The sequence below is a fragment of the Saccopteryx leptura genome, chromosome 5 (genome assembly GCF_036850995.1).
Source record: "Saccopteryx leptura isolate mSacLep1 chromosome 5, mSacLep1_pri_phased_curated, whole genome shotgun sequence".
Classification (NCBI taxonomy): Eukaryota; Metazoa; Chordata; class Mammalia; order Chiroptera; family Emballonuridae; genus Saccopteryx; species Saccopteryx leptura.
In genome coordinates, this window is record NC_089507.1 from 205429938 (window position 1) to 205455827 (window position 25890).

At 56.8% G+C, this 25890-nt stretch overlaps 1 protein-coding gene across 2 annotated transcripts; it reads left to right on the plus strand.

The window, feature by feature from the left end:
• Positions 1 to 25873, plus strand: ADA (adenosine deaminase). Of its 2 annotated transcripts, none has more exons than XM_066387706.1 (12): positions 1 to 157; positions 9884 to 9945; positions 14507 to 14629; positions 20116 to 20259; positions 20960 to 21075; positions 22061 to 22185; positions 22808 to 22879; positions 22960 to 23061; positions 23300 to 23364; positions 24244 to 24370; positions 24940 to 25042; positions 25569 to 25873. In XM_066387706.1, exons 1-12 carry the CDS (start codon positions 125 to 127, stop codon positions 25583 to 25585), a joined length of 1089 nt encoding a protein of 362 aa, XP_066243803.1. In that variant the 5' UTR covers positions 1 to 124; the 3' UTR covers positions 25586 to 25873. The 2 variants fall into 2 exon arrangements, with proteins under 2 accessions (XP_066243803.1, XP_066243804.1); XM_066387707.1 differs by having other exon boundaries at positions 25572 to 25873.
• The last annotated feature ends 17 nt before the right edge of the window (positions 25874 to 25890 follow it).

Genomic DNA, 25890 nt, shown 5'->3' on the forward strand with positions numbered 1-25890 from the left:
GTTAAAACGGGTGTGGAGGGCCGCGATTACTGCGGGGCAGCAGGGGAACCGGGCGGCCTCCTATTCTGCGGTGGGCCACCAGCACTCAGCGGACAGAGCAGCGCCGGGGTGCACGCGTGGCACCATGGCCCAGACGCCCGCCTTCGACAAGCCCAAAGTGAGCGCGGGCCGGGGCTCGGGGGCCGGGTTCTGGCTCCCTTCTGGCGGAAGGGCTTAGGGGTTGAGCGAACGGAGCCCCCGCGGGCGCTTTCTTCCCTCAGCGCGGGCCCTCGTCCGCCTCCAGGCTGTTTAGTGAGACAGTGAGGGCGGGAGGGTCCTGAATCTGGAGGCACCCTGGCTGGCCTCTGACTTCTGCTTCTGCTGCTGATTCGGCACCTCTGGGTCTCAGTTGCACCGTCTGTCAAATGGGCACCCTAGCACCGCAGGGGCTGAGCAGCTGTGTGAGCCTAGGCAGGGGGGCAGGGGGGTTCCACCTTCCGAACCTCAGCTGTAAGCGGGGCCTGGGACCCGGCGTCCGCAACCAAAGGTATCTAGCGTTGAGTAGTGTGTACTGAGCGCTCTGTGAAGGTGAACAGCTTCATACTCTAACACTGTGGTGGTTCTGCCCATGCCAAGGAGTCCGTCTGTGGCTGTGCCTATGGGACGAACGGTGAGTTATGCCAGGGATAGAGGCAGAAGATTCGGGTGGGCCTTAGGCCTTGAGCTCTGGTAAGATCTGGGGGGCTACTGGCCCAAGAGATAGATATCTCTCTTGTTTCTCCTCCCCCCCAGCTGTGGTGTCTTGGAATGGGGGGAGGGGTCCAGGAAGAGTCCAGGCCCACTTGGTGGGCCTCAGAGCACTGAGGTTCATTCAGGGAGGGAAGCCACCCGAAAGTCTGCCCAGCAGAGCGGATCAGCTTGTGGGATTGAGACCGCTGGTGGGTCAGGGGAAGGTGTAAGTTTCGGTCTGTCTCAACTTACCCATCTGAGAAACAGGTGTGTTGATGGCAGATGAAAATCGTGTGTGCGTGCGCGCGCGCGCGTGCAGTGGAGAGGGGAAGAAAGGGGGACTCTGAGGAGGTAAGGCCTAGCTCCCCGGCTCCTGCCCACCGCTGACGCCCCCACCACTGGGCACAGCTCAGCTACTTCCTGCCCAGTGCTGAGGAAGCACTTCTGCCCGCCCTTCCGGAATGCCTCCTTCACACCTTGTCTGAATGCCTGCCCCATCCTTAGTGGTTCTTTCCTTTGAAAGCTTTTCTTTTTCTTTTTAATTTTTTTAACTGTTTGAATTCCCTCTACCCTTGGGCTGGGGAACCACCTTACTCTGATATGAACCGCACAACAGTAGACAAACACCGGTGATCGTTGATCGGGAGGGAAGTGGGAGTTAGGAGATAACGAGGAGGTAGCACTTCTGCAGGTTTCTGCTCTCTGCACCATTTTGGTCTTTGCAGCGCTTTTCTGACAGCCCCGTGGGGGAGCAACTGTCACAGTTATCCCTAATTTTTGCCTCGCCAGTCCTCCCGATTCAAGCTAGCAGGCTGTTTCTCCTCTCTGGGCCTCTGTTTCCACACGTGGGAAATGCCCGACCCCCTTTGTAGTGGTATCCAGAGGTCACCCATTATGTACATGAGGTGTGGTAAATTGGATAATCTCAGGAGGAGGGAACGTGTCTGAGCTGGCAGGGTTGCCAGAGGGAGCATGAGTCTCAGCCACAGGGACCAAGCCCTCCCGTGGGTGGGGCAGGTCATTCACTACGGCTGTTAGCAGCTGGTGGGTATTGAGCTGAGTTAGTGGTCGGTACCGGGCACTATTCTGAACACATTACCTGCATTAATTCATTTGATTCTGACAATGACTCTGTGAGGTAACTGGTGTCCTCCTGTTTTATAGACAAAGTAACAGGCACAGTGATGAACTAGGTTAGTAAAATCACAGTAGTCAAGCGAGAGTTTGAGCCCAGGGGACTGTCTTCACAACCCTGTGCCCCTAGTTAGCTTCCCGGAACCGCCTCTGCAGAAGAAGCCTTTGGGGGTGGAGATGCCAGAGCCCCAGGGGCAGGGCATTCTAGCTGCTCATTCCTACCTCCAGGTGAGGCCCAGGCACAGGCCCTGACCAGTTGTAAGAAGGCAGAGCAGAGCTTTCCAAACTTGAGTGTGTACTCAAATCACCTGACTTCGTTAACATTCCCACTCTGAATCAGGAGCTCCAGGGTGAGCGCTGAGATGCTACACTTCTGACAGGCTCCCAGGTGATGTTCATTCGGCTGGTCCACGGACAGCACTCGAGGTAGCGAGATCATAGGCAGCTGCCTACCTGGTTTCATTATGTCATTCCAGCAAAAGCTTCCTGAGCACCTGTTTGGCACTGAAGGAAGTACAAAGGGGGCAAGGCTGGAAAATGCCATGGCACTCAGGAGTTCTTCGCCAGGTGGGGCAGTGCTGGTCACATGCCTGGTATTTTAATAATAATAATAGCTGTCATTTGAATGTTTGTAAGTGTCTGGTACCTTCTGTGACTTATCTCACAGAATCCTCTGGACAACCTGACCAGGCAGATATTTCCTTCTTTCTTTCTTTTTTTGCTGCTTAATGTGGTTTTTACCTATGAGAATATGGGAATTCAGGGGAACAACCCAAAGAAGAAAGGGGTACTGAGGAAGATTCCTCTCTGGGAAATACAGAACCCACCCCTTCGATTGTGCTAATGTTGGGGTCACACAAATGCACTTCAGCAAGAGGAGAGGAGCGTGTCTGGGAGCGAGAGGGCTGGTATCCGTCCACAGTGCCTCCCCAAGCTTTGCGAACTGGCCGTGTCGTGTAAGACACACTATACTACCAGGTAACACAGTTAGAACCTCCTTCCGATATGCTAGGTTGCAGGTTCGATCCCTGGTCAGGACACATAAAAAATCAACCAGTGAATGCATAAAAAGAATGGAACAACAAATTGATGTTTATCTCTCTCTCTTCCTCTCTCTCTAAAACCAATTTTATAAGAAAAGCTGTACCATGTGAGGGCCAAAGACTGCAACATGCAGGAGATGAGGGCCAGCCCCTTGTTATGCCCCCAAAAGGCAGCCCAGGGCGAGTGCAGGACATAAGAGCACCAGAGTGGTTGCCATCAAACACCTGGGCTTGATCATTCCCTTCAGCTGCTTCCTCGGCCCCATGACCGACAGTCCCATGACCCGGACAGTGCTCCCGATGGACGGGGTGTTGCCGGAGGTGTAAAACACTACAGAGAGGGTTCCTTCTTTGGCACCCCGAGCTGAAGAGTGCCCAGCAGTGAGCAGGGAATTCCTGTACGAAAACACGCAATGAAGTCTTTTATTCTGGTATTCCAGCTTCATGGAGACGTGTCTGCCACCTCGACCAGGCCACCCTGGTCCTCAGTGTCCTGCCCACACGGCACCTTCTTCAGCTTGCCCGTCCGGCCGGTCTGCGCCATGCAGCCCCTCAGCCGGCGCCTGGTGTGCGGCTCTGGCCTCCAAGGCAGATGTTTTCAACCCAATTTATAGAGGAGGCTGAGGTCTGGAGAGCTAAACTGACTCGCCCAAGTCTACTCAAAATCTGAGCGCTGAGTGAGCAGGCCAAGTCGGAACAGTGGTTTCTAAACTGTTCCTTTTGTTGTTAGTGCTTTTGGGGGGGAGGGGGGGAGAGAAACATTGATTCGTTCCACTTATTCGTTCATTGGTTGATTCTTGTGTGGCCCTGACCAGGGATTTAACCCGCAATGTTGGTGTATCAGGATGACGCTCTAACCAACTGAGCTACCCAGCCAGGACTCCATCTTCCTTCTCTAAAACGGGCTGATAACACCAAATTCATGGGGTCTTGGTGGAAACTGCTTTGCTGCTTGGTGCCTAGGAGTGCCCGGCTGGCGAGCAGCAGACCCTGAGTCTGCGTTTCCTCCCAGGGACTGCAGTGGGGGCTGCTGTGGGCTCTGGGGGGCCTCCCCGTCTACTGGGGACTGCAGTGGGGGCTGCTGTGGGCTCTGGGGGGCCTCCTCGTCTACTGGGGACTGCAGTGGGGGCTGCCCATCTGCCGGGGACTGCAGTGGGGGCTGCTGTGGGCTCTGGGGGGTCTCCCCATCTACTGGGGACTGCAGTGGGGGCTGCCCGTCTGCCGGGGACTGCAGTGGGGGCTGCTGTGGGCTCTGGGGGGCCTCCCCATCTACTGGGGACTGCAGTGGGGGCTGCTGTGGGCTCTGGGGGGCCTCCCCGTTTACTGGGGACTGCAGTGGGGGCTGCTGTGGGCTCTGGGGGGTCTCCCCATCTACTGGGGACTGCAGTGGGGGCTGCTGTGGGCTCTGGGGGGCCTCCCCGTCTACTGGGGACTGCAGTGGGGGCTGTTGTGGGCACTGGGGGGCCTCCCCGTCTACTGGGGACTGCAGTGGGGGCTGCTGTGGGCTCTGGGGGGCCTCCCTGTCTACTGGGGACTGCAGTGGGGGCTGTTGTGGGCACTGGGGGGCCTCCCCGTCTACTGGGGACTGCAGTGGGGGCTGCTGTGGGCTCTGGGGGGCCTCCCCGTCTACTGGGGACTGCAGTGGGGGCTGCTGTGGGCTCTGGGGGGCCTCCCCGTCTACTGGGGACTGCAGTGGGGGCTGCTGTGGGCTCTGGGGGGCCTCCCCGTCTACTGGGGACTGCAGTGGGGGCTGCTGTGGGCTCTGGGGGGCCTCCCCATCTGCCATGTCTCTGTCTTCCTGCTGTAAAACCCACCATCAGCACTGCCTTGCTCTTTCAGTGCTTTTTTGGTTATCAGAACCACCTGTTAAAATGCCCCTGGGAAGAGCCTGCCTTACCTGTTACAACTCACCACATGGCAGCTGGGAGGGGGAGAACAGAGGTTGGATGTCATGGAAGCTTCTGTTAGGAGGAAGCGAGGACCAGAGAGGGGAAGTGTGGTGTCTGGTCACACAGCAAGGCAGAAGCCGGGGGTGGCGGTCAGTCTCCTGATTTCCTATCTGACCCCAGGAGGGCTTGATCTGGGTGGGAAGGGGCCCTGTGAGCAGGGAGAAACCCATCCACCTGCCCAGTTGACCTAGGGAGTGTCCCTACAGCAGGGAAGGGTAGGACTGTGGCCTGACTTTGAACAGGGGAGAAGAGTTAGCCCAGAGGCACCAAAGTGGAGTTTGAGTGCTGGGGTCTGGCTTACCCCTGCCCTTTAGGGTCCTGTGGCCCCAGAGAAGCCGGGTTGGGAGGGAACAGCCTCTGGGGTCCTTTTGACCACAGAGGGAGGCCAGTGAGGAGCTTACACTTGGGTAGCAGCTGGGGCCAGGCTGCCTTGGGTCCGAGGGCTGATTTCCCCACTTGTTCATTGTGGGAGCTTGAGTGAGTTGCTTCGTTGTGCCTCAATTGGCCCATGTTAAAACGGAGCTCATATTTTGATCCACCCTGTGTAAAACACCAAGTACGTCCTTATCATGATTATTAACCATTCAGTTCAGATTTTACCAGCGCGGGCTGACTCAGCGCTGATATCCTGGGTGAAGGGTTACGGTTGCAACTTTCAGCTTTAGAGTCCATGGCTGTGGCACTCATTAACCTATGACCTAAGACAAGTTCCTTAATCTTTGTGAACCTCACTTTCCTCACCTATAAAATGGGGATAACCCTCCTGTGTTCTGAAGTTATTGCCCCATGGATGTCTTGCCTTCTGTGAAACCTCTGGGGAAGCTCACAGTGGCAACAGCTCAGACAGGCTTCCAGTCAGGAGGAGGCACTGAGTGACTGCTCTCCCCTCTCCCCTCTGCGCCTCAGAGCTGCAGGAGCCCAGATGGGGCTAAGCATAGAGGACTTCCTGGAGGAGGTGTGGCAGAAACTATTTGTCAGCCTCGGGATTGTTCTATCTCCTCCTCTTACTCTGAAAGTCAGCTGAGAAGCTGTGGTGGCCCTGTCCCCTGGCACTGCCCAGCTCATCGCCAAAAGCAGGGCTAGGAAGGGAGGGGATGTCTGCCCCACAGTGGTCACTGTGGCTTACCCAGGTTCTGACAGTAGTGCCCGTGTTCCGGGGATGGTCAGGCATCCTGGCTACTCTGCCCTGTCTCGAGTCTTGACCAGGCCAGAGACTGGTAGGTCAGCCCCTTCTCCAGCCAGGGGGAGGACGAAGTACTGCTGACCTAGGACAGAAAAGAAAAAGCTCCAGCACCTACTGAGTACCTTTCACCGTGCTGGACACTGTCCTGAGCCCTGAGGGTATGGGATGAGGACGCACAGTCCCTGCTTCGGGGAACTAATCATCGGGGAGTCAGACATAGTAAAAGAACTTAAAAATCGGTGGGATGAAAAGACCTGGGAGTTTCCAGCCCAGGAGTCCAAGAGCTGGGTCTCCATCCTGGCTCGGCTACTGCCGCTTGGGTGACCCGGGCAAGTGGACGCGCCTCCCTGGACCTCGCTTGTCTGGCTGGCATTTCCCAAGAGCAAGGACTCAGCGTGCTTCCTCATACCCCCGGGATGCTCATTCATAAATATTTGTTGGTAACTGGGGCTGCTTCCTGGTCAGCCCTGGGAGGATTTCCTGCAGTTCTGACTGCGAGTCAGCCTCACGGAGAGCGTGGATAGAGCAGGGAGCAGGAGCTTCCTGGCCGGGAGGCCTGGTGCAGTGCCAGGGAGTGGGGTGGCCTTGCGCGTGGGCAGGCCTTGGGCTTAAAGTTGGGGAGACTTGGCTTCCAACCCGGGTCTGCCACTAAGGAGATCTGTGTAATCTTGGGCAGGTCACTGTATGTCTCCGAGTCTAGGCTGGCAAGTCCAGATGGGGCTAATGCGTGCCTTTGCGAGGGGTTAGGATGAAATGAGACAAAAGGTCTGATAATAGGCAACTGCTGTTATTTCTTTAGTATTTCTTTTGGAGGCCAGGCCTGTAGACACAGGCTTGGGCTCAAATCCTGATTCCGTCACTGACTGTCCTTACTTCTTTGAGCCTCAGTTTCCCCATCTATAAAATGGGCGCAAAGTTCCAACCTTCCTGATTGTAAGGATGAAATAAGATGATGCATGTAGATTGTCTAGCACCTGGAAGATAAGTCAGAAGCCACTGCTGTTCCTTTTCTCTGAATGGGGTCTGTGGAACAGGGTCCCCATTGCAGTCTCCGAGCTTATACCCCATCGTCATCTGGGATGGGCTGACACTTCTCCATGGGTCGTCACGGTTTTCCGGGAAGTACGATGGGAGGCCTGCCTGAGCTTGGGTTGCACGTGGAGGTGGCTTCTGCCTCTGCTTCTCCCCTGAACTGTGTCTAGCTTCCCAGGAACCCCAGGGAGGGTGGACCCGTGAGGTGCGGTCGGCAGGCCAGCTCTGCCTTCTCTCTCCCCAGCGGTGCTCTCGCCTCCTGCCTGTGTCTCAGCCCTTCCTGCCGCGCAGCGCTGCACGGGCAGCTCCTGCTCACTGAGCACCTGCTGTGTCTGACGCTGTAGGAGTTCTGAGTACTGTGCATCTTCCCTCCGGACTCCTGTGCCTGCCCTCTGTCTCCTGTTCTTGCCCCCTCCACCCTGTCCACCACGCAGCAGGAGAAAAAGCTTTTAAAACTCTTCAGTGGCCTGACCTGTGGTGGCGCAGTGGATAAAGCGTCGACCTGGAAATGCTGAGGTCGCCAGTTCGAAACCCTGGGCTTGCCTGGTCAAGGCACATATGGGAGTTGATGTTTCCAGCTCCTCCCCCCCTTCTCTCTCTGTCTCTCCCTCTTTCTCTCTCTCTCTCTGTCTCTCCCTCTCCTCTCTAAAATGAATAAATAATAATAATAAAAAAATTTTTTTAAAAGACTAAGAAAAAAAACTCTTCAGTAGATCCCATTAACTGACGTGTGGGATCTTGGCCTTCTACCCCCCTGACTTTCTGGCTTCATCTCAACACCACCCTCATTTTCTTTACTTGAACCAATTCCCTGACTGCGTCCTGATTTAGACACTTAGCATATGCTGTTCCCTCTGCCTGGAATGTCCTTCCCATCTCCCTCCTCACTTGGGTCTGCATCCTTCAGCTCGTCGCTCAAGATCTGCTTTCTCCAGGGAGCCCCGGGGCCTGCTGGCTGGGCAAGGTTCCCTCTTTTGTTAGTTCTTTCATCGGGCTGTGTGTATGCTTCACAAGGAGCTGTCACGGCTTGTACGTTCATCAACAGGACACTTCATGTCTCTCTCCCTACGCGTCACCGGAGCAGGCCTCTGTGCCTTTACCTGGCCTCTCTGTTCCCAGCACCGCCCCAACAGTCCGGGACCCCTAGCTGAGGAGCTAGTGTTTGCTCTATGCTAAGCGCCCTGCGTGCCTCCACATGGTTAACCCCGCAGAGCCTGAGAGGAAGGCACGTTCTCTTCCCTGTGGGACAGACAGGAACACCCAGGTCACCCAGAGAGCGAGTCGAGGAGCTGCGAGTCCAGCTCTAACCACAAGGCAGCCCTGCCTCTCTTCTAGCTGGATCCTCGCCACAGCCATGAAGAGGGTTAAGGATAAAAAGGAGGCTCCGAGAGCTGAGGTCCCCTGTCCAAAGTCACCCAACTGCTTGGCAGGTCCCTGGCCAGAAGGGTCAGTGTTCTCGATGCTGAGCAGTCTTTGGCAGCCTGTGAACGTGGGCCTGAGTGGGCAGCGGGCTCGTTTCGTCTGAGAACCTGACAGCTCAGGTGACGCCCAGCCCGGGTGTGAGCGCCGCTTGGTCCTGTGCCGGCTGGACGGCATCTGGGAGATCTGATGCCGCGGCTGTGCTGCCGGAAGGGGGGCTGGCGGCTCATCCCTGCCGGCCTCCGGGGCCTGGGCCGGGTTTCCTCTCCAGGAGGCAGCTCCGTGCGTGTTCCGAGATACTCCCTGCCAGCCACGGCAGCCAGAGCGGCTCCCTTCTTGTCCACGTCCCTGGATTCCAGAGAAGGCCCCGCCCTGGTGGAGATGTCAGTGGGTGTTTTCTCGCTCTCCCCCACGGCTGGGAAAAGTGTCCTCCGTGACCGGGAACAGGCAGATGACAAAGGCACCTTCCTGTTGACTGCCAGTGCCTGCTCCGCTTCTCTCAACAGCGCGTGGGAAACACCCGAGAGGCAGGGGCTCCGGGGGGCACTCCATCCATCCCCACTGTCTGTCTGTATCCTCACGATCGTCCTGGACAGGGAGGCAGTTCTCTCCTGCTGTTTTTCAGTGGAGGAAACCGAGACTCAGAGGTTGAGTGTCTTAGTCACACGGGGGGGGGGGGGGCGCAGAGCTGGGAGTCAGCCTGACCGGCTGTCCCAAACCCCTGTCCCTAAATTCTAGGCTTTGTGTGCAGAGTGTTGGTGGGGAGATGATCCCCTAGATGGCCAAGTATCTAGTGTCCTTTCTAGAGTCCCAGAAAGGTCTCGTGTTGCTTTCGTATCGATTCCTGAGAAGCTATGCTTAAGTAACACCTGCTTTTGAAAATGGAGCCTGATTTCTGAAATACGTCATGTGATTCACTAGCCCAGGAAGTCTGTGGCCAGCCCTGTGGTTAGAGTTGGAGTTCGTCTGCTAGTTGTCTGAGGGCAGGAGCCGCCTGTGTGGTGGCTGGGGCTGGTAGCGCCTAGGGAACCATGGCTGGCCTCGTGTTTAGCAGCACCAGCTTCAGAACTAGGCTCAGGTTAGAATACTGGCTCTGTCCCTTATTGTGGTTAAGCACAAAGACACTGGGCTGGGTTCCTGCTTCCATGACTGGCTTGCTGTGTGACCTTGGACAAGTTATCATATTTAACCTCTCTGAACTTCAGTATTGTCAACTGTGAAAGATATTGAGAAACAAATCAATCCCACAGATAAGGATTAAACAAGATGGTGTGTGTAGAGTTTAGTGAGTGTATGTAAGTGTCTAGTAAGTAATGACTAATGGTGATAATGGTTAATGTTAACACTAACTCTCTGAAAAGTCCTTCAGGTGTTCATAGTGTGTTCGCTCTCTGTCTCCCCTTTGCCCTTTGCAGGTAGAATTGCATGTCCATCTAGATGGGTCCATCAGGCCCGAAACCATCTTACACTACGGCAGGTAAGTCCACAGTTAAGAGGCCTTCCTCCCCGGGATTTGGGCAAAGTCCTCAGTTTGAGGGCTCTAGCCTTATCCCTGTGGAATTGAGCCAGCCCTGGCCAGAAGAAAGGGTCTCTAGTCTCTGAGCCAGAGGCCCACAGCCGTGTCTTCTGCCTTTGGTGCCTCCCAGTCTTGTCTTCTTGTTGCCAGATGAGCCAGGGGGAGCATGCCCCACCTTACACGTGGACACACACAAACACACACGAGTGGAAGTAGTTCCCAGGGCCGAACCATTCCCTGTTCTCTGGCAGAGAACTGGTGGCTGAGAACTGGGAGGAGGGTATTGCTATTTCCATCTCACGGAGGAGAGAACAGGCTCAGAGAAGTGAAGGCAGTCGCCCAATGCCACACAGCAAGTAGGCAGAGTCAGAGTTACTGGGCCAGCTGACCCCCAACCTTTCCTGTGTCACCATGGCGATGACCTACTGGGAGATGTGAAGTAGTTCCCTCTCTGACCCCAACTCGGCATCTTCCAAGTGAAAACATGCCTCCCACCTCAGCTCTCGTGGATGCTGGTGGGCTGCAGGGTCCCCTGTGCCCCCCAGAGAGGGAGCTTGACCCCTTAATCCCTATACCTTAAGGGCCCATGGTGGCCCCTCTGTTGGGTCCAGCAATGAAGAGCACAGGGACTTTGAAGGCCAATAGATCTGGATTCAAATCCAGGCAGTTTCCATGCTGTGACCTTGGCCTCTGTGGATTGAGGTTAAAAGGGCTTTCCTCCAGCGCTGACCTGGGGGACGGGGGCCCCTCAGCCACCCCCCACGCCCTCGGCGGACTGTGTTCTTCACTGGTCACCCAACACTCACTCTGTTGGAGTGGGAAGGACCCACCTGCCCCTCACTGCTCCGTGGAGGACTCTGCTGCTCCTTGGAATTTGTCCCCCACTCTCGGGGGCGTCTCTTCCCACTCCCTGAGCGAGCTCTGGCAGGGACACCGTCCTCCTCGTCACACGCCCAGCGGCCTTGCTCTAGGAAGCAGCTACTGATTTCATTGTAATTTATGTAAGTGTGTCTGCAATTACTGCGTCCCAAGCACGGCTTCAAGAGCCACACCTGTGTTAGCGTACCGAGTCCTCAGCCAGCTGGTGAAGTGAGTGCTATTACTGTCCCTATGTATGGACGTAGAGGAAACTGAGTCATGATAGGTGAAGTGACTTGTCGACCAGTAAGCACAGCTGTGACCAAGTCCCTGCCCCGGAGCGGTACCCTTGTCACTAGAGGTCTCGGTGAAATACAACCAGGCAAATGCCGAGCGCAGGACTCCAGGAAAAGCACCAAATAATGACAGCATCATTAATCATGACTAGTGGCTGTGCTGGTGGGGTAAAGTCGCTCGGCTTATCTCTGCCTGTCCTTTGTCACTGTGGAGCGCCAGCCCTTGCCCCGGGCCCCGGTGGGGCTGTTAGGGTGGGTTATCGGGGGCCAAGATGGGATCTAATCGGGGCGCTCATTAAGGGGTCATAGAGCACATTCATTAGCGCAGCAAGGCGGTGAGAGTGCCAGGGTGGGGTGGCTGGTTGGATTTCCATTTCCCACGTCGCCTGGTGTCTCGGGCACAGCCTTGGCCTTGGAGACGGGGTGCAGGTGCCAGCTGCAGTTTGATCCGAGGTCAGTAGGCAGGGGGAGCAGGGCGTTGGCCAGACTTTGATATGGACAGCCCTGGAGGACTCCCTGGTGGGGTAGGTCAGGCCAGGGCGGGGTGGGGGAGGAGGAAGAGGAGGATGAAGGGAGTATCTGGCCTGTGACCTATGCCCCAGGCCACATCCAGTGGCCCCTTTCTGCCTTTGATTTGGGCCTCCGTGGCTTCTGTCTTCCCCACTTCTTTCCCGAGTCCATCCTCACCAGGGGCATCTCCTGACTCGGACTCCTTCACCACCCCATCCGCTCTTTCTCTAAGGCCCGTTCTGAATCCAGTCCTCTCTTCCTGTCACCACCCGGGTCTAAGCCACCACCAGTCCCTCATTTAGGTTATTGCAACGGCCTCCTGACGGGTCTCCAGGTGTCCACTCTGGCCTCCCACCAGCTACTGTCCTGACAATCCTGTAGTCAGAACAAGTGTTTAAAGCAAGGTCTGGTCAGCTCACCCCCCTGCTCAAACCCTCACGGTCCCTCCCACCCTGCTCAGGGTCAAAGCCAAAGTCTGCACTGGGCCCTTAACATTCTACAAAGCCTGGGGGAGATCCCTGACCTCTTCCACTGCTCCCTGCTTAGTCCACACCGGCGTCTCTCAAACGTGTCAGTCCTAGTAAACACAGAGATGGTGGGTAACTTGCCCAAGGTCACACAGCCCTTACAACAGAGCTGGGATTCAAATTCAGGCCATCTAGCTTCGGAGTCCGCAGTGTTTCCCAGGGCACATAGATAGCCTCGTGTGTTCTCTGTACCTGTGAGGAAAATACCGAGTTTTACTGACAAGGACGTGGAGGTCCTTAGAGGGGACGGCTCCTGCCGGGGTGCTAGGGCCCATACAAGCAGCGGGGCACGGACTTCGAACTCCACAGCCAGAGCTCACCCTCCTTGCTGGGCGCTCTGTGGCCAGGCGCCTTGCAGGTGCACTGCCCACCACGGCGGGAAGGGGACAGGAGAGATGGAGCTGGCGGCAGGCTCCCGTCTCTGGTTTGGTGGTTAGGTGGAGGAGCCGTACCTGGAAATGTGGAGCCCGGGAGTGGGAGGGGAGGGCAGAGGAGAGGAGGCAGGAGCTGCCTGCCTTCCGGGGGTGGTCAGATGCATGGGTCAGCCCTGTCACTGCTGTCCATTCACTGCCCGGCACGTCACAGGCTCTCCGATGGTGTGTAGAGGTAGGGCTGGAAACGGTGGACTGCCAGATCCTGGGTTGAAATCGATGAAAGGAGGTTTGGAAGAGAATGGCTAGGAGGAGACGCCCAACAGGAAGTGGTGGCGTCCAAGGCAAATGTGGCCACTGCATCCGCCAATCTGGCAGCCAGAGCCTCAGAGTCACCTGCCTTGCATTCAGCCCACGGGTTCCCAGAGAGAGATCCAGAATACAGTGCTTAACAACTGGTACAGGCTCTGTGGTCACGAGGGTGGCCTGGGAGCGGGCTGGCGGGTAGTGGGAGAAGGCTCGGTGGGCCCTGAGCTCCTGGCGTGGGTGCCGGGACAGCGCCAGAGGTGCCGTCTGCCCCTGGGGTCTTGCAGCGACGGGGGCCAGTGGGCTGACTGCTGGCGGGCACCAGGATGGCCCCTGGTGACACCCACTGGGCACTCATAAGGACTGGGGCCACCGGAAGGGGAAGAGGGCCTATTTAGGGGACTTGGGGAACAGGTGTTTAGTAGGAAAACATGTCAGAATCTGAGTAACTGAGCCCCTGAGGGACTTGAACACTGTTTGGTCCGTCTTCCCTCGGCAGCGCCCTCCTCCCGTCAGCTTGCTTTGCGGATAGCTGGATGCTTGAACGGCCTGATTTGCTCACCTAATTCTCTTCCCTGTCTGTTCCTTTCTTCAAAACTGTCTTGTTGTTTGTTCTACTTGCTGGAAGGTTTTCCCACCTTTCTTTGCCGTCCCTTTTGTTGCATCCTGATGGTTGCTGCTTTATTCTTTTACATTTCCATCTGCTTTCTTTCAAAATGTCCCCGTTTTAAAAAGCGGTGTTCTTGTTTCCAGGGGGTACTGTCCTTCCATCTCCTTGTGGGTGTTCAGTTTATGTTCCAAGTTTTCTTCTATTTTCTGCATTCTGTTTGTTTCCTCAGAGCTCCTCTTGTCTCTTGTTTGGTTTCTCCTGGTTGAAGCGTTTATTGAGTGTCTGGTGCTCTTTGTGTCTTTTGTATGAAAAGTGGGGGAACTGCGGCCCAGGCTGCCCGGGGAGCTGGGGGCTGGGGGCTGGGCAGAGGGGCCGGGCGTGCACAGGGAGGGAGCCAACGCGGCCTCGTGCCCTGCCGTCCTGCCGCCCTGGCCGGGGTGGCGGAGCTGCTAACGGAGAAGGAGGCTCCAGGCCAGGAGGGCTGTCCTCGGCCAGGCCTTGCTGAGAGGTGGCAGTGCCCAGCGTGGGGGGACTGTGGGCAGGGAGGAGAGGGACTCAGAGGTCACAGCCAGCCCACCCGGTGCTCTCCCAGTGTGCTGGGCCAGGCACACCTCTCTGATGAGTCGGCCAGACAGAGAGCGGAGGAGGGAGGTCCCGCGCTTGCCCTGGCCCCTGGCCCCTGCCCCGTAGTTTTTGCCCCTGATAACCCCTGACCTGGCACAGGACCAGTGGGCTGTACCCACTCTTGGGGGACTGAGACAGAAGTTGTGGGCTGGAGCCCTGGCCCCTTCCCAGTCCCCAGGCACGTGAGTGTGTGTGCGTGCACACAAACTTTAACTCCAGTTGCTCCCCTCGCTGCCCCCTCCCTTGAAATCTGCTGGCTGGTCACGGCCTTGTGGACAGGAGGTGCTGGACGAACTCTGGTCCTGGTTTTGTATGCCCGATGCCTCAGTTTCCCCAATGGGGGGAGGTGCTCGGGTTCCCTGCTGTGGCCCCTTGGGGAGGGGTCCTGGGCAGTCCGTCACCTTCCGGTTTGGTCCCCAGGCAGAGGGGAGTCGCCCTCCCTGCGTACACCGCTCAGGAACTGCAGAACATCATCGGCATGGACAAGCCACTCACCCTCCCGGGCTTCCTGGAGAAGTTCAACTACTACATGCCCGCCATCGCGTGAGTCCCAGCCTGGGGCCCTGGGCGGCGTCCACCCCCGTGTCCGGGAGGGATTGTCCGCACCAGGCCTGCACCTCAGACTGCGGGGCAGGGGGCCCAAGCTCTGCTTCTCACCGTAGTGTATACTTGCTTGGCACACTCTGGGCCTCGGTTTTCCCTTCTGGAAAGTGGGTGTAATGGATGGAAATTCCTCAACTTGTATAGAGAAGTGACAGAAGGTGGGGGTGAGGGCACAGATCCTGGTCCCAGACTCTTGCATGAACTAATGTTGGGCAAATTCCCTCTCTGGGCTGCAGTCCTCTCAGCAGTGAGCTTGGGGACCCTGTCCACTTCCTCTGCTGAGTTCGGACTGGACACAGTCCTGTCTTCAGCAAGGCCCCCCTCGCTGTGGAGACAACTGCTACCTTTATTGACAGGCACTGCCAATAAAGTGTTTTTATGTCACTTTGCATACCTTCCACTTTTTCATGCCAGAATATCCCAGACAGGCGGATATGATGAATGCACATCTCACAGAACTGTACTTCTGTAGTCATCTGTAGGCCTGCTAGGTGGACTTCTCATTTCCAGAGGAGGGAATGAGGACTCAAGGAGTGACGGGGCTTGCCCAGGACCCCACAGCTGGCCGGGGATGAAGCCTAGATTCTCACCTCCATGCCACCTGAGCTTCCTGGCAAGAGGCAGAGCTTCCCAAGGCAGGCGACAATCAGCCTTGGCACTCAGTGCTGTGGGAGCTCAGGATGTGGGAGAAGCAGAGGGGCTGGAGGCAGTCAGGAAGGGCTGCCTGGAGGAGGAAGTGTGGACCCAGCCTTGGGACGGAGAGGGTATGATATTGTCCAGAGGGCTAGTCTCAAGGAAAGGCTTGGAGGAGGGTCACCGAAGGTGTGAGGCAGACAGGTGTGGGCTGGATAAGTGGTGAAATGGTGTGAGGAGTCCTTGGAAGGAAGATGTGTTGCAAGGTGGCTGAGTTCTTGCTGGAAGCTTTTGGGCTCAGCCTGAAAGGCAGTGACTGTCCCATCCTTGTCTCTGGATCAGGGAGATGCATGCCACCTCCCTGGAGGCACCTGCTGCATTTCCCAAGACCCCACCACACCAGAGCGTACGAGCAGGCCTAGGCACCTCTCCCATGCCACCCCTGAGACAGCTCCTGCCTCTCTGGCCACGTGACAGACGGGACTCAGCTTCCTGAAGGCCCAGCCCACCCAGGCCGTTAGACATCGCCTCCTACAGAGCTGCCTGGCAATCTGGGGCCACGGCCCATGAGCCTGACTTGCCACCCCCTTGCCAGCATCCGCAGACATCAGGTGAAAGCCCTTACCTCCTACCACTCGCCCCTCTCCAGCCACATCGCCTCCTGTGGCACCTCAGGCACCACACACCACACATACCCCGAGCTCAGGTCCTCTGTGGTTGCTGTTCCCTCTGCCCGGAATGCTGTTCCCGTAGGTGCCCTGTGGCTCATTTCTCTGCCTCCTTCACATCTCTGCCCAGACATCACTTTCTCTCTGAGGCCTCCCCTGATCTTACCACTGAAAATGGTAGTTCCCTCACTCACCATTCCATATCCCCCTCCCCTGCTTTCTGTGTATCCAGCAAACTTGTCAGATCTGACCTAGGATATATTTTGTATTTTACTTATTTACTTCCCTGTCTTTCTTGCTAGGCTGTAGGCGCTAAGAGGGCAGGGATTTTGTGTACCTTGTTTGCTGTATCCCCTGTGCCCAGGACAGTGTTGGCCACAGTGTGGAATGAGTCCTCTCTCTGCCTCCCCCCCCCCCTACCAGAGCTGCCCGTCCCCATCCTGGTCCTCAGAGGCCCAGGTGCTCTGTGACCCTCCACCTGGGAGTGGCCGATTTCCCCAGGGCGCCTCCCCCACACATTGTGCTCCAGTCACCATTCCTTTCTCACTCTTCATGGGGGAACTTCCAGCCAGGTCACAGGCCCCTGTCCTTTGATCAACACTCAGGAGCCCTGGCAGGTTCATCTGGGCCAGCTGCTGCAGCCAAGCCTCATGCAGTTTACCTCATTGTCCTCACAGTGACCCTTGATGTAGGAGTCAGAGGTGACTGACTGGGGTCACGCAGCAGAGGCGTGTGGGAACTGGGATTCAAGTCTGAGTTGCCGGTATCTCCCCCATCTCAGAGTTCCATCTGGGTTTGTCCATCTGTGCCCTTTTCTCCCTCTTTTTAGTTTCATTGAAGTAAAATTTACAAATAGAAATTAAGGTGTACAGCCTGACCAGGCGGTGGCGCAGTGGATAGAGCATCAGACTGGGATGCCGAGGACCCAGGTTCGAGGCCTGAGGTTGCCAGCTTGAGCGCGGGCTCATCTGGCTTAAGCAGAAAGCTCACCAGCTTGGACTCAAGGTCGCTGGTTCAAGCAAGAGGTTACTAGGTCTGCTGAAGGCCCGTGGTCAAGGCACATATGAGAAAGCAATCAATGAACAACTAAGGTGTCACAACGAAAAACTGATGATTGATGCTTCTCATCTCTCTCCGTTTCTGTCTGTCTGTCCCTATCTATCCCTCTCTTCTCTCTCCGTTCCTGTCTGTCTGTCCCTATCTATCCCTCTGTCCCTGTAAAAAAAAAAAAAGAAATTAAGGTGTACAGCTTGATGTTTTGATATACACATACACTGTTAAGTGATTATTAAGTCAGCTAGTTAACATAACCATCGCCTCCTGTAGTTCCCTTTCCCTTGGGTGGTAAGAACACTTAAGCTCGGCCCCCCTTAGCAAGTCTCAAGCATACAGTATGGTATTACGTATCATCACTGTGTTGTACAATAGATCTCCAGAACTTTGTCATCTTGCATAACTGAAACTTGGTGCCCTTTGACCACCACCTCCCCAACTCTTCCTGTCCCTAGTAACCACCGTCTACTTTCTGCTTTTTGAGTTCTTAGTTAGATTCCACGTAGGAGATCATGCAGTATTTATCTTTCTCTGCCTGGCTAATTTCACTTAGCATAATTTGTGTTGCAAATGGTAGGATGTCCTTCTTTAAGGCTGAAAAATACTCCTGCGTGTGTGAGACGTTTTCTTTATCCATTCATCCCTCGGTGGGTATTTGGGTTGTTTCCATGTCTTGGCTTTCATGACTAATGAGTGCGCACGGGGTGCGGAGATCTCCGAGACGCTGATGTCATTTCCAGTGGAACACACACCTAGAAGGGCGTTCGCTGGGTCACATGGTAGTTCTATTTCTTAATTTTTTTGAGGTACCTTCATATTGTTTTCCTTAATGGCTGCACCAACTGACATTGTTAGTTCATTCCCACTAACAATGAACAAGGGTTCCATTTTCTAGCCAACACCTGTTAGATCTTGGCTTCTCTTTTTGCTAACAGACATCTTAAGAAGTGTGAGTTAAAATCTCATTGTATTGATAGTTTTTTGTTTCCCTGAGGATTAGTGAATGTTGGGCCCCTTTTCATGTACCTGCTGGCCATTTATATGTCTGCTGTTGAGAAATGTCTACTCAGGTCCTTGGTCCATTTTTAAATTAGGTTATTTGACTTTTTTGCTGTTGAGTTACAGAAGTTCTCACTATCTGTTGGATATTAGCGCCTTTGCAGTTGTGTGGTTTGCAAATGTTTTCCCCCATTCTGTACGTTACCATCTCACTCCGTTGACTTCCTTTGCTGTGCAGAAGCTTTTTTTTTTTTTTTTCATTTTTCCGAAGCTGGAAACGGGAAGGCAGACAGACTCCCGCATGCGCCCGACCGGGATCCACCCGGCACACCCACCAGGGGGCGATGCTCTGCCCATCTGGGGAGTTGCTCTGTTGCAACCAGAGCCATTCCAGCGCCTGAGGCAGAGGCCACAGGGCCATCCCCAGTGCCTGGGCCATCTTTGCTCCAGTGGAGCCTTGCTGCAGGAGGGGGAGAGACAGAGAGGAAGGAGAGGGGGAGGGGTGGAAAAGCAAATGGGCACCTCTCCTGTGTGCCCTGGCCGGGAATCGAACCCGGGACTCCTGCACACCGGGCCAACACTCCACCGCTGAGCCAACCGGCCAGGGCTGCAGAAGCTTTTTAATTGGATGCAATCCCGCTTGTCTATTTTTGCTCCTGTGGCCTGTGTCCTTTTCTCTTATTTCTCTCCCTGCTGGCCCAGATCCACCACTCAACAGATATCTGAGTGGCTACTATGTCCCAGGTTTTGTCCTTGGCTGAGGGATCATAGCAGTGACAAGACAAATGGAGGAGTCCTTGTCCCATGGTGACTACACTCTATTAGCGGAGATGAAAATTGGCTCATAAACCTTGTGACATGCAATGTCAGGTGGTTATAAGGGCCAGAGAGAAAACCAAGTCCAGGAGAAGGGCTGGAGAATGACAAGAGGGGCTGTTTTGAGATAAGGTGATCCAGGAAGGCCTCTCTGAGGTGGTGAGGCTGGTGCTGGGATCTAAATGGGGAGGGAGCGGGAGCACAGGACCATCTGAGCATGCAGGCCCGGGAGCCGCAAACATCCGGACAAAGTGTGGGGGCGCGGCCCCTTAGACAGAAGGTGCCTGCGGGGGGCTCGTGGGATGTGTCAGAGGAAGGCAGCAGGCAGGGGTGGGGTGGGGGGATTATACAGGCCTCATGGACCGGGCACAGAGTTACGGTTTCATTTCACATGGAGGAAGCCGTTAGGGTCCAGAGCAGAGGAGCAATATGCTGTGATTAGATCTGTAGTTGTTCTGGTTGCTCCGGGGAGAACGGCTACAGGGAAGCCCCGCTCCGGGGAGAACGGCTACAGGGAAGCCCCGCTCCGGGGAGAACGGCTACAGGGAAGCCCGGCTCCGGGGAGAACGGCTACAGGGAAGCCCCGCTCCGGGGAGAACGGCTACAGGGAAGCCCCGCTCCGGGGAGAACGGCTACAGGGAAGCCCCGCTCCGGGGAGAACGGCTACAGGGAAGCCCCGCTCCGGGGAGAACGGCTACAGGGAAGCCCCGCTCCGGGGAGAACGGCTACAGGGAAGCCCCGCTCCGGGAGAACGGCTACAGGGAAGCCCCGCTCCGGGGAGAACGGCTACAGGGAAGCCCGGCTCCGGGGAGAACGGCTACAGGGAAGCCCCGCTCCGGGGAGAACGGCTACAGGGAAGCCCGGCTCCGGGGAGAACGGCTACAGGGAAGCCCCGCTCCGGGGAGAACGGCTACAGGGAAGCCCCGCTCCGGGGAGAACGGCTACAGGGAAGCCCCGCTCCGGGGAGAACGGCTACAGGGAAGCCCGGGGACAGGGAGGCCAGTGAGAGATGAGGCGGTGAGAACCAGGGCAGGGGGGTGGGGCCAAGAATCAGCACACAGTTTGGAAGTAGAGCTGATAGGACTGGCCGTGCTTCTAGGACCTTCTCCAGCAGAAGCCCAGAGCTTGGCACTGGAGGACAAGGGATTGGGGACCAGAGTGGGTTTCATTGGCCAAGCGTTGGGGATGGTCTTCTTGTTCCCAGAGCTCTGTGGGCCATTGGAGAAGGTTGTCCCAAGTACTCTCTTTCCTTCCCAGAGGCTGCCGGGAGGCCGTCAAAAGGATTGCCTATGAGTTTGTTGAGATGAAAGCCAAGGAGGGTGTGGTGTACGTGGAGGTGCGTTACAGCCCACACCTGCTGGCCAACTCCAAAGTGCAGCCGATCCCCTGGAACCAGGCTGAGTGAGTGACCGCCTGGAGGGGCTGGGCCAGGGCTATAGCAGTGTGGCCCAACCTGGGACCCGAGGGACAGATTGTTGAGAGGCCCTGACCCAAGCAAGACCTTGATTTTGCTCCTTGATCAGGTCTCTGGCCTCAGGAAGATGGGCTTGACTCTGTCATGAAAGGCATGGTCCCACCCCTCCCCTGGGTGTATCTTCTACCTTGAGAGAAAGCGTTTGGCTGAGTCTTGTCACCCCTGGTCCTAGACACAGGCCTGCAGTCTAGGAATACTGCTTCCCCAGGGACTGCAGGGGTCCTGCTCTAACTCCATAGCTGAAGTGTCAGGCCTGTTCCTGCCCCCTGCCTGGACCCCCCAGGGATCTCTAAGGGGCATCACTCAACCGCTTTGCCCCCTTCTAGCCATGACTCTGATACAAGTGACCAAGTGGGACAGCGCTCTCCATCTTGGGGCAGGCTGTGTCTGACACCACACACACACACACACACGTGCACGCTGGGACATCCTCCAGGTTGGGGAGGGGGTATGCTAGGGCTTGGATGTCTCCGTCTTTTCTCATGGGCAGTGGGTTGGTGGGGAGAGGGAGCTTCTGCTTTCCCACCCTCCTCCTCTGCTTTCCCACCCTCCTCCTCTGTCCCAGTCCCAACACTGTCCTTTTGACCTTCCTTTGTCTCAGGCTCATTCCTACTCCTCTCTCTGCAGAGGGGACCTCACCCCGGACGAGGTGGTGGCCCTAGTGAACCAGGGCCTGCAGGAGGGAGAGCGAGACTTTAAGGTGAAGGTGCGGTCCATCCTGTGCTGCATGCGCCACGAGCCGGGTGAGTGTGACCTCTGCCCTGCCCTGCACATCCGACACCGGCCCCAACCTCCTGGCCTGGTGCTGGGGCTGCACCTGGTCTCCCCATCAGCTGGGCCTCAGGGCTTCCTGGGGTCATCAGAGCCCTTCCGGACAGGCTCAGAACTTCCTGACAACGGGAACTTTTCTCCCTAGGAAGACCAGGCCTTACAGCCTGCAGGGGGTTCAAATCCACAGTTGTCTGAATCAGAAAACAGTCTAAGCCAGGTTCTCATCAGCCATGGGTCTCCTTCGAGACCCTGTGGGCCCGGCCTCTTCTGGTCTAGGCCATGGGCCCTGTGAATAGGTCTGCTCTCTGCGAGCTGAGGGGTCTCCCTTGTGACTGACACCCAATCTCCAGGGCTGGAACTTCCAAGGTAGAGTGTTTCACAGTGTGACCTTGGGCAAGTCACATGCTGGCACGCTGGGCCTACCTACAGTGACTTACATGTATTTTCTTCAGTCCTTGCAACAACCCGTGAAAACAACCATTATTTAACATTGCATGATGACTTGACCGGTCGAGTCCACAGTATGTTAGCTATATGTTTCATAATGCCAGTGTGAGTTGTGTTAGCTTAAATGTTAAACCATGTGGGCCTCCATCCCCACATCTGAGTGGGGATGAGCCTACCGTGAGGGCTTTGTGGGGACAAATGAGAGAAGGGCCATTTGCCGTGCTCAGAGCCTAGGCCCTGCCCCCAGTGAGCTGCACACAGGATCGTGGCAAAGCCTCGTCGTGACCCTGTGCAGCAGCAGTTCCCTCCGAGAGAGGAAACCAAGGCCCTGGTAGCCAAAGGCCATGTGACTAGCCTGTGGCAGTCAGGATTTGGAGACAGGACACTGGGCACTCAGTCTTGCGCTGGCCCTGGGTGGGAGGGGTAAGTAGATGGGACAGCAAGCCTGTGTTCTGGAAGGATCTCTCTCCTGGCTGCTGTGCTGGAGACCAATGGGCATCTCACCCCCAGGCTGGTCCCACGACGTGGTGGAGCTGTGTAAGAAGTATCGCCAGACCGTGGTGGGCATCGACCTGGCCGGAGACGAGACCATCCCGGGGAGCAGCCTCTTCCCTGGACACATGAAGGCCTACGAGGTGGGGCCCGGGGAAGGAGGGGCTGACAGGATCGGGAGGACTGTGGGGGAAGCCTGTCTCCCCCACGGTGGAGTGTGAGGCCTCTGGGTGTGGGGCTCTGAGTGGTGAATCTGGCATAAAGACAAGACCCTCCTTGCTGTTGGGGGTCTGGGTTTCAGCCTGTCTCTGCCTGTGATTTGCTGTGTGACCTGGGGCAAGACTATTCTCTGGGCCTCTGGAGCAGACGTCTGAGCCTCCTGCAGAAGGGGTGACGTGCAGGGTTACTTAAGAGTGGGGGCTCTGGGCATCACTGCCGGGTTCAGAGCCTGGCTTCCCACTTCCGAGCTGTCTGCCCTCGGTCATGCTCCTTAACTTCCCTGAGCCTCCGTTCCCCCCAGCTACCTGTAAAATAGGTACTAGTTGTGAAAGACAACAGATAGAAAGCATTTCATACAGTGCCTGACACGTAACGACTAATAAATGCTACAATTTAAACAGACCAGGTCTCCATCCGAGGCAGCCAGCCTGACTGGGGGCATGGTTCAGCCTGCTGAAACTCAGACCCAAAGGGTAGTGAAGGCAGGGCCTGTAGGGTTTCGGGGGCCTCCCGGGGGCCCCCATGACCCGGCTCTTGTCCTTCCAGGAGGCTGTGAAGAGCGGCATTCACCGCACGGTGCACGCCGGAGAGGCCGGCTCCGCAGAGGTGGTGAAAGAGGTGAGGCGGCCACATGGACAGCGGGACCCTTCTCCTCGCTCCGCCCCGCCCCTCACCGGGCCCCGCCCACTTCTCCGCAGGCTGTGGACAGGCTCAAGACCGAGAGGCTGGGGCACGGATACCACACCCTGGATGATGATTTCCTTTACAACAGGCTGAAGCAGCAGAACATGCACTTTGAAGTAGGTGCCCGGGAGGGAGGCCGGGGTGGGAAGCCAGGAGAAGCCAGGCTGGTGTGGGCACTGGGCATTAAAGCTGCCAAGTGGTGGTGAAGATTGGGACGGACAGGCTCATGGGAATCTGCAGCAGGGAGACCAGTGTCCCCATGGCTAGAGGAGGTGGCCCCAGCCCCCGGGCGAGAGGAGGAGGGGTCCACCTGGCCTGGGCGTGCCCGTGCCAGCCCCACGCCCGCTCTTCCAGATCTGCCCCTGGTCCAGCTACCTCACAGGCTCCTGGAATCCGGACACGGACCACCCGGTTGTTCGGTGAGGCTCGCGCCCCGGAGCCCTTTCAGTCCTGTACCAGGAGTGCCCAGGGTGGGAGGACGTGCGGCCAGAGTCCTCATCTTATGAGGCCCCAGCCCTGGGGTGTGCTGTCATGTGACTGGGCAGAGCTAGGGCCTGCAGCTCAGAGCTGCCCCTGAACGTCCTGCTGCGGGGAGGGAGGCTTCCACACTCCAGTTTCTGCCTCCCAGGCGGGGGTGGGGGTGGGTCAGAAAAGGGAGCCCTCCTGCTCATGTGGTCTCCACTTCTGGCACCTTGGGGCATTCCCCTGGGCACTTTTTTTTTTTTTTTTTTAAGAGGAGGAGGGAGAGAGAGAGAAACACTGATTGTCGTTGTTCCACTTATTTATGCATTCATTGGTTGATTCTTGTATGTGCTCTGACTGGGGATCGAACCTGCAACCTTGGTGTATCAGGACCATGCTCTAACCAGTAAAACTACACAAGTTGAGTGCAGTAAGAGCTAGGAAGGGCCACCGGATTTAACAGGACGTGGGCAGGGACCGTGCCCCGTTTCCATGGTGTGCCAGAAGAGCAGAGCCCGGTGGGACTGAAGATGGCTGGGGCAGGGTGCAGACAAGGCTCCCAGAATGCTGGCTGTGAGGGGGAGACCCAGGGGGCCGCCCCACGCCCCCCCCCCATCCTGATTCTCTGCTGCCTTAGCCCGGCTCTGACTGGGTGGTTTGAGTCTCGAGCTGCTAGTTACGTGGCCTTGGACAGGTCACCGAGTTCTCTGGCTTGTTTCTTCCTCTGTGCACGGAGCTGTCCCGGCGTGGTTAAGGGTGATGCGAGGCTTGGGGGTGTAGGGCGCTATGCACTGACTGCTCAGAGAGTAAAGGTCCCCTTTTTCCCCCATGTCCAGACTCAAAAATGATCGGGCTAACTACTCGATCAACACAGATGACCCACTCATCTTCAAGTCTACCATGAACACCGATTACCAGATGATCAAACAGATGGGCCTTACCGAAGAGGAGTTTAAGAGACTGGTGAGTGGGTGTGTGCCCAGTTGGCCTTGACTATGGGCCCTGGGTGGGAGGGAGAATCTCTGGGGACGAGGAGTGAGTGGGCCTCAATAGGCCAGGCGAAGCCAGACCTAGAGTTAGACGCTTCCCACAGAGTGATGTGCTGACCTGGGACCAGGTGTTTTTCCCTTCGCTTGCCCTGGAATCTGATGAAAGCCATCCTCCCTCTCCCCCAGAGGAGTGTGGACAGCTGTAAAATCTTGCTCACTTTCTGGCTGCTTACAGATCCCAGGTTGAGCCCGATGTTTAGGAGTTACAGCTCCCCAAGCCTGTCCCTGCGGGCACTTCTCTCTGGCCCCGGACATCCTACCCTGCCTCTCAAAGCTTCTCCAGCTTCGCTGCCACATTGCTGCATCCCAGAGTGCCTCTGGGAACACAGCCTCGTGGCCTTGCTGCCGTGTGACCTTAGACAAGTCCCTTCTACTAGAGCTTAACTGCCCGTATCCAGGGAAGAGAGAGGACTATCGCCGCATGGCCAGGGGCTTCCTTCCGTAGTCTTGGGTTCCATGTGTCTGCCGTTCTGGCCCTTCCAGAACATCAATGCGGCCAAGTCCAGTTTCCTCCCCGAAGACGAGAAGAAGGAGCTCCTGAGTCAGCTCTACAAAGCCTATGGGATGCCGCTGCCGGCCTCTGCAGGTGTGTCCCTGCTGGCTTCTGGGCCGCGGCCCTGCCTCCAGCTTAGCTCTCTGGGGGCCTCTAGCAAGATGTCCGCCCTCCTCTCCCTCTCTCGGGTAGCGCCAAGGACATGTGCTGACTCCCTGGTTACAGGGCCCTGGCTGGTGGCAGCCTTTCACGAGATTGGCCTATTTTCTGTATAATGCTGCCTTGAGGCCACTCTGAGGGGAGACTTTCTGAAGGCCTTGGCAACTGGGGTGTCTGCATGGCTGCCCAGCGCCCAGGAGGGAAGGGAGACCCAGGTCTCAGCTCTCCTCTGCCCCTCCCCGTGGGCCTTGGCAACTGGGGTGTCTGCATGGCTGCCCAACGCCCAGGAGGGAGGGAGACCCAGGTCTCAGCTCTCCTCTGCCCCTCCCCGTGGGCCTTGGCAAGGTATTCCCTTGTGCTGCGCCTCGGGCTCCCCAGGGCTCTGCCCGGCTCTCCTGTGGTTCTTTGGGCCCTGGGTGCTGTGCGTGTCCTAATCTTTCTGCTTCTATGACCTGGCCAGCAGGGCAGCATCTGTGACGACACTGTGGCCACCTGTCTGAGTCCTCGCCCTGTGCATGGAGACTTCACAGCTCTGGGGGCCCGAACGACACTCTTACCTTTACTCCCGGAAGACTGTGGTTTCCACAGTCAGCTACTGACACTCTTGAAGGCTGGGTGCCCATTTCTGCACACACAGCCCTCGGCACGGCCACCTCTCTCCTGGTCACGTGCCAGGGCAGACCTGAAGCCCGCCCCCTGTGCTGACGAGCTGGTGTTCAATAAAGGCAGCGGCCGGTGCTGTGCAGCACGTGACGTGTGGTCTTGGGCCGGGCGACGGGGGG

Coding starts and splice junctions, on each gene's coding strand:
- ADA (XM_066387706.1), top strand. CDS start 125: ATGGCCCAGACGCCCGCCTTCGACAAGCCCAAA. Junction 20,260..20,959: donor ATCCCCTGGAACCAGGCTGA/GTGAGTGACCGC, acceptor CTCTCTCTGCAG/AGGGGACCTCACCCCGGACG. Junction 22,880..22,959: donor CCGCAGAGGTGGTGAAAGAG/GTGAGGCGGCCA, acceptor ACTTCTCCGCAG/GCTGTGGACAGGCTCAAGAC.